This window comes from Anas acuta, chromosome 13, assembly GCF_963932015.1.
Source record: "Anas acuta chromosome 13, bAnaAcu1.1, whole genome shotgun sequence".
Classification (NCBI taxonomy): Eukaryota; Metazoa; Chordata; class Aves; order Anseriformes; family Anatidae; genus Anas; species Anas acuta.
This window is the reverse complement of record NC_088991.1, coordinates 11,922,244-11,929,030: the sequence shown is the minus strand read 5'-3', so window position 1 is coordinate 11,929,030 and position 6,787 is coordinate 11,922,244. Positions and strand designations below refer to the sequence as shown.

The 6,787-nt window shown below is 66.8% G+C and overlaps 1 protein-coding gene across 3 annotated transcripts; it reads right to left on the bottom strand.

Moving 5' to 3' along the window:
- Positions 1 to 1,079: 1,079 nt before the first annotated feature.
- LOC137863548 (sestrin-3-like) lies at positions 1,080 to 6,724 on the bottom strand. 3 transcript variants are annotated; one of them, XM_068696777.1, is made up of 9 exons: positions 6,503 to 6,724; positions 4,800 to 5,003; positions 4,467 to 4,649; positions 4,094 to 4,330; positions 3,900 to 4,011; positions 3,653 to 3,756; positions 3,054 to 3,244; positions 2,673 to 2,817; positions 1,080 to 2,318 (listed from the first exon to the last, which is right to left on the bottom strand). In XM_068696777.1, the coding sequence occupies exons 1-9, from the start codon at positions 6,566 to 6,568 to the stop codon at positions 2,229 to 2,231; spliced, it is 1,332 nt and encodes a 443-aa protein (XP_068552878.1). In that variant the 5' UTR covers positions 6,569 to 6,724; the 3' UTR covers positions 1,080 to 2,228. The 3 variants fall into 3 exon arrangements, with proteins under 3 accessions (XP_068552878.1, XP_068552877.1, XP_068552879.1); XM_068696776.1 differs by having other exon boundaries at positions 3,638 to 3,756; positions 6,503 to 6,723; XM_068696778.1 differs by lacking the exon at positions 6,503 to 6,724 and adding an exon at positions 5,466 to 5,599 and having other exon boundaries at positions 3,638 to 3,756.
- Positions 6,725 to 6,787: the final 63 nt, after the last annotated feature.

The following is a 6,787-nucleotide window of genomic DNA, read 5'->3' as shown; positions in this document are numbered from 1 at the left end:
GCTTCCTACTTTCAAGCAGGTAAGAGGCTTCTCTGGGAAGGAGAAGGCTTCAGGTCGGTGCCTTATGGGGTCCCTCCTTGGTGTGAGGCACGTAGGAATGATGATGCAGCCCGAGCCAGCGCAGCAGCTTGCAAGGAATGCGGTGGGGCCCTTGTCTCCAACCGGGATGTCATCCCGGCAGGGCTGCCTGCGTGGCTGGAGCACTGTGCTGTGGGATGGGGGTGGTTGTAAGCTGAGGAGAAATTCTTGTTAATAAAATTGCACGGTGCTAATGGCCAGAAACTTGTATGAAAAAGCTGGGGTACCTTGATGCTCAGTAAGGTCTGAGAAAATGCCATTGGAAAAGTGTGAGATCAGTTGATGCAAATAACTCTGGAAGGGGTGTTAAGCTTCCTGCTTCAAGACTTAAGCTGATCTCCAAAAATGAGGTTTTAGGAGGAGGTCCTCATGGGATCTGACCGTCCCTCATCTGCAGCTGTGCTGCTTCCTGGGGCTTCCTACAAGCGCGCGGCGGTACTTGGTGGAAAAAAAAAGCCCAGGGTGGGCTTGGCAGTTGTTGGATTGGCTTGGAGTGGATGCATTCAGCATTTGACATGCAGCAGGGGAGCATTCAGTCCTGCCCAGCAGCTGTGACCATGCTTTATGCCGATCTGTGCCACGTGAGCAGTGCCGAGGAGAGCAGAGCGCAGAGCAGGTGCCAGCCGGGGACTCGGACGCTTTGCCTGGGGCTTGCTTTTGGCTGGTGTGACGGCGTCTGCAGCAGTCACCGAGCCCTGCCGTGTGCTGTCCTAATGCGGGTACCTGCTGCAAAGCCTGCTCGGGGTGTCAGAGCAACTGCTGGCTGCTCAGAGGGGAGTAGGTGACTGCCACATCCTCCAGCAGCAGCCATGGGGCTGCTGTACCAGCACAGCCAGTCCTACCCAGCACCACCAGTCCTCCCCAGCACCGCCAGACCTGGCATTTTGCTGCCCAAACCCAGCGCCAGCTCTCCAGGTACCAGCGCTGCCTGGGGCTGGCCTTGGTGCCAGCTTGTCCCAGTACAACCAGCCCAGCCTCTCCGGGCAGAGAGCAAGCACGCATCCATGTCAAACATAATATATTTATAGCAAAAATAGGCTTTTTCTGTAGCTTCCATACACAAGGTTTTTTCCCCGTACATTTACGCAGTAAACAGGTCGACCGAAGCAGCGTGCGCTGGGCTGACGTTCGAGCTGCCCTCGCTTCAGATCCCCCCCCCTCCGATGCTGGGTGGCCCCGTGCCCCTTCTGTGGGTGCTCTCCCGTGCCTGGCAGCCAGGGACCCTCGTCCCCTGCCCCAGCTCGGGGCTGGCAGCATGCACGGAGCAGCCCCGGGATGGGGGCGTGGGGTGGTTGGTGCCTGCTCCTGGCAGGGGCCAGGCTGGTGCGCGGCCTGATGCTGCTCGTGTGGGGACAGCCCCAGGAGTCCCCCAGCCAAGGTATTGGGGTTCCCTTAGCTCACCCGGGCTGTTCAAGCAGCAAGTGGCTGGGCACAGGGCCCCAGCCCTCACTGTGGGAAGAAAATGCAAGCCCTGCCCTCGTTCCTCCTGCCCGTCCACCACCAGGAGACAAGGGGGGGGCTGGGGCTAGCCCCAGGGGACAGCCAGAAGTCTTCTGCACAAAACCTTGGAGCCTGAACACTGCTTGAGGCCCTTCTCACCCTGCTGCCAAGGATGGCAGAGTGCTAAGGCACCCACCTGCAGGAGCTTCACAGTTTGGAGTTTGCACGGGTCATCGCTCGTCCATCCCGCAGGGGTTTGGCACGTGGGCACGAACGGCAGGACACGGACCCAGCGAGCGCATCCCCGTCCAGTCCCAGGCGGGGACGCAGAGGACCCAGCACACCTCCCTTCCTGAGCACGCAGCGCAGGGCATTGCAGAGCTTCCCTCTGGTCCCATCCCGCCCCCTTTTTCCCCCCTCTCGTGTCTTTGGCAGTCCTCCTCGGCCGGCTTCAAGTCTTCAGCATCACACGGACATCTCAGCAGCACGGACTTGCCTCACAGTTTGGTAATTGCACGTAACAGGGCCACTCGGCGTGCCCCACAAGGAGAAGGAGGAGAAAAAAAAAAAAAAAAAAGGAACAAGACAGTCAAGTAAACTAAGTTGAGTAATCCCTCGCCGCCCGTCCCAGCACGGCGGCTCACACACGAGTCCAGGGAGAGGATGGAGAGGATGCTGGCCGGCCCCGCCGCCGCGCAGCTCCCCAGCGCCTACGAGACCATGTACTGGGTGATGGCCTGCAGCGCGTACAGCAGCTCCGCCTGCATGCGGGCTTCCAGGATGAGCAGGTTCACGTGCACCTGAGGGAGGCAAGAGGAGGTCAAGTGGCAGCCGTGCCAGCAGCGTGCCCACCCAGACGAGGGAGTCTTTTGGCACGGGACACTGCTCCGGCTTGCGGCTGGGCCAGGGGCTCACCCCGAGGTGCTCACGGATGGGGGTGACCACCTCGGAGCTCCCCGTGCTGCAGGTGGCCACGCTGCCCACACCCTGCTGCGTGCAACTACCTACAGACAGCAGGTTTCCATTTTCCCCTCCCTCCGTGTGGTTTGGGGGCTCAAAGGTTTCTCCTGTGCTCCCCCGAGCATCCCAGCCCCTGGCCCCTGCTCGCTCCCAGCCCAGCCACGGGCGGTCAGAGGCAGGGGGTGCTGCCCTACCTTTTCACTGTGCTTGAACTGCTTCCAGAACCTGTCGAACATTTCGGGGTTTGTCTTCTCTGGGTAGCAGGTTACAGTCTTAATGTAGACTTTGAGCATTCGCTCCAGGAGGTGATTCACCTCTGCGTAGTCGTAGTCGTCGTACCTGCGGGGAGCGCAGGGGCTGGGCACCGCCGGCACCCGGCCCCAAACCAAGCACCCCTTCCCTACTCCACCCCTGCCATGCCTCAGGCACGAGACAGGGCCACCAGCGGCCACCGGGCACTGAAGCCCAGTGCAAGACATCCCCAAGCATCTGGGGACGCAGCAGAAGTGGCCTGCACTCCTCCCGCCCAGATCAGCTCGGCTTTCTCCCTCGGAGCGCGAGGTTGGCTTCGTTACCTGATGCCAAACATGCAGTGGATGTAGTTCCAGATGCCCCGCTTGAAGACTGAGGGTTCGCAGCCCTGTCTCTTGGCCATGGCACTGCTCTGCAGGCCACCCACCATCCGGAACTTCTCATCCAGGAGGTGCCCGATGTCCGAGTAGAGGCGGTTCACCAGCGAGAAGCCGTGGTCTTCCCAGGAGTAATCCTGTGGAGCACAGCGAGAGGCTTTCGCCACTGCAGGAAAGAGCCTGGGGCATGTTCCCAGGGAGAACGGCTGCCGAAGATCCGGGATGCAGCAGGAATCAGTGGGTTTGCTCTGCCACAAGTTCCAACACGCCTCATCAGGCAGCTTTGGAACAATTTTGGAACAAATTTTAACCCCCCACCTCTGTGTTCACCCACAGCAGGCCCAGAGGGGACCTGCAGCGGTTCTTGAGGACAGAAGGCGGTCGCTTCCCCCCCCAGTCCTTGTCGGATGGGTCCCCTCGCAGGGCAGAGCCTCCCAAGGGCGCAGCGAGGCCGGGGCAGCCCCGCTCGGGGCCACACGGGCACCCCACAACCACCACTCCCCAGCAGCAGGGAGCACGAGGAGCCTCACCTGGACTCTGAATACCTGCGTCTGGTCCTCATCGCGCCGGGCGAAGTCCTGGTAGCCAAAGTCGGGGTCCTGCATGTAGCACGCCAGGTTGGCGGCGCCAGTGACTTCCCCGACGGTATCTGGGAGAGGGGAGAGACCGCGGGCAGCTCAGGGTGGCTCAGCTGCCCCATTTCCAGGCAGACAGAGCTGGGTCCCCAGTGCCAGCATCCCAGGAGCACCTCTCTGGCAGGGTGCTCCCACCCTGCACCCCCCCTTCCCTCACCTTCCTCGCGGTCTGGTGGCAGCAGCCTCGTCTCCTCCCTGCCCTCCGTCTCTACGTGGATCCGCTGAATGCGCTCCCGGAGAGAGTCCAGCTCCATGCAGGAGTCCAGGGACTGCGCAGGAGCACAGCGTGCCGTGAGGGCAGGGCACTGGCTGTCCCCATCCCCGTCCCCACGGTCCCACCCTGGCGCTCACCCTCTTGCGGTTGATGCGCAGCAGCTCCTGGCTGCAGCCGTTCCCGGTGGCGGCCTCGCAGAAGCACTGGTTCCCGGGCGGAGAGGCCTTCAGCGACCCCCGGCCCCCCGGCCCCTCTTCCTGCTCGCAGCCGCAGCCGAAGACAAAGCTGGCGAGTGCGTGGCAGTGCGCCAGGAGGACGACGGCGTGCACCAGCTCCGCCAGCGACCAGCTCCACTCGCTGATCTTCAGCAGCTTCTGCAGGACACGGGCAGGGCAGCGAGGCGTCAAGGGCGAGCAGGGGGCCACGGCACCCACCCGGCCCCACTGGGACACCGCGGGGGCTGCCGTCCCCAGCACCTCCCCGATCCCCGGGCAGAGCACCCCCCGCTACCTCGATGTGCTCCTTGGTGATGAGCCAGGGCCGGTGGGCCAGGATCTTGTTGATCTCGTTGAGGTTGCGGAGTTTGGGGGGGATGAAGTCGAGGCCGCGCAGCCACTGGGGATCGCCCCCCGCCCGCAGGAACTGCAGCACGTGCAGGTTCACCAGGTACCGGCAGTGGTGCCGGGCGGCCGCCTGCAAGAACGCGGCGTCAGCCCCGGGCGGGGAGCAGCCAGCGGGGACCCTGCGCATCCACCTCGCCTCGGGGCCAGCCCGCTTTGGCTTCTGCGGGGAAACCCACGGCACGGCACGGGGAGCACCTGGGTGGCTCCGTTGGGGGCTCACCATGATGGCGATGTAGTGGCGGCAGTCGAAGGGCAGCGGGCCGTCCATGTGCAGCAGGTAGTGCTGCGTCTTCAGGAAGCTGTCGAGGTAGCGCGGGTGGTAGCCCATCTGCTGGGTCACCGCCTCCAGCCGCCCCCGGCTCGCCAGCGCCTTCACGAAGAGGAACTGCGGGCGCTCAGGCTCGCTGCCGGACATCTTCACCACCTGCAGGGAAGCGCACGGCTCGGCACGGGGAGCCCGGCCGCCCCCCGGGCTCTACAAGGGGCTCCCTCCTCCCAAAATGACCCCGCCAGGCCAGAAGCCACCGCAGCGGGCTCGGGGTGCCCCGGGGAGGCAGCACCCGAGTGCACCCACGCAGGACCAGGAGGAGCAAGGTGCCAGTGGAGCTGCTGAGCTGCTCCGGGCTCGTGCCTGTGCGAGCTCGGTCAGGAGCACAAGGAGGGGGGCTCGAAGGTCCCCCCACTCTGCAACCGCCTTGCCCATGGGAGCTGGGGCCGGGCTGTTTTTTGGCAAGGCCTCGCAAAGCCGCACTGCTCTGGGCACAGCACCCCGGGGTGCCGGGGAGGCTGAGCGAGGCCGAGCTGCGCGCAGAGCTCACACCCCCGGAGCAGCACAGGAAGCGGCTCCGGCTATTTTCTACCACCCTGCCTCTGGTGACGAACGCACGCTCGCTCAGGTGTCAAGAGCTTGGCTCGGCTGCGATCGGAGCTTCCTCTTCGGCCAAAAGGGGAGCGCAGAGCAGAACGGGCAGGGAGGGACGAGGAGCGCCAGAGGAGCGCCAGCCTCTTCGTCCCAAGGGCGAGGGTGCGAGCCCAGAGCCCCCCACAGCTCCCGCAGCCCCCCAAGGAGCTCCCGACGGCTCCGGGTGGCTTCTTCTCACCGGGCACCTCTGGGTGCAGACGGACCCACGGACAGCCTCCGGGCCGGGGTGCGGGGGGACGGGGCTGACCCGGCCCGGGGCTCCCCCGCCTGCGCCCCCCGGGGCTGCCGCTGCCCCCCGTGCGTCCCCCCCCGGCCCCGTCTCTCCCGTGCCGGTCCCCCGGAGCGCGGTCGTTGCCCTCCGCGGTCGCCCCCCGGTTCCTCTCCCGGGATGCCCGTGCCCGCTGCCCCTCGACGGCAGCCGTCGGGGCTGCCACCCGCCTCGGCCCCCCCGCTCCCGGTGCGCGGCCCCGCGGGGGGCTCCCCCCGGCCCTCCCCGGTGCCGGTGATGCTCCCGGGACCGCGGGCAGCCCGGCCCCCGCCCGGTTGTCCCGAGGAACGAGGGAAGTGCCGGTGCCGAGACCCGGACCGGGGGCGTGGGGGGGGACCCACAGCGGTTCCGTGCCCGGTGCCGGCCGCCGGTAACCGGGGCCCCATTGTGCGGGCGGCGGCAGCGGCAGCGCCCCCGGTGCGCGGCGCGGGCAGTGCAGGCGGAGAGAGAGAAAAACAACTTTGATTGGCAGTGATGGAGGCACGGCGCCTCCCGCATCCCGCACAAAGGGGACGGCGCCGCCGCACCGGTACCGGCACCGGCACCGGGACACCGGGACACCGGGCCCCGCGCTGGGACGGCGCCGCCCGGCTGCGGGCAGAGCAGGGCAATGCGGGGCAGGGCAGGGCCGCGAGCTGCCGGTAGCGGCGGGCGGGTGCCGGTGGGCAGCTCCGGTGCGGAACCGAGCCCGGGGCTCCGCTGGGGGCTCCGGTAGCGGCGGGGCGGGTCCTACCTGCCCCGGCAGCCGCTGGCACCGGCTTCCTCGGGGGTGCTCCATGCTCTGGGGACACACGATCATGGTGAGCCCGCGCCGTGCGCCGCCGCCCGGTGCCGGTCCCGGTGCCGGTGCCGGTCCCGGTGCCGGCCCCGCCCGCCCCGTCCCGGCCGGTCCCGTCCCGGCCGCCGGCCCCGCTGAGCCGGGCACCGCGGCAGCCCGGTGCGGGGCGGGGGGCGTGGCCTCGGCGCCGCCTCCGCCAATCACCGCCGGGGGGCGTGGCCTCGAGGGGGCGGCACCGCG

What these genes read in the sequence shown, in the direction of transcription:
- LOC137863548 (XM_068696776.1), bottom strand. Translation starts at nt 6,568, where the DNA reads ATGATCGTGTGTCCCCAGAGCATGGAGCACCCCCGAGGAAGCCGGTGC. An exon ending in CGCAGGTATTCAGAGTCCAG is followed by an intron (nt 3,245 to 3,637) that starts GTGAGGCTCCTC and finishes TGTGCTCCACAG; the next exon opens with GATTACTCCTGGGAAGACCA. An exon ending in CACTGCATGTTTGGCATCAG is followed by an intron (nt 2,818 to 3,053) that starts GTAACGAAGCCA and finishes CGCTCCCCGCAG; the next exon opens with GTACGACGACTACGACTACG.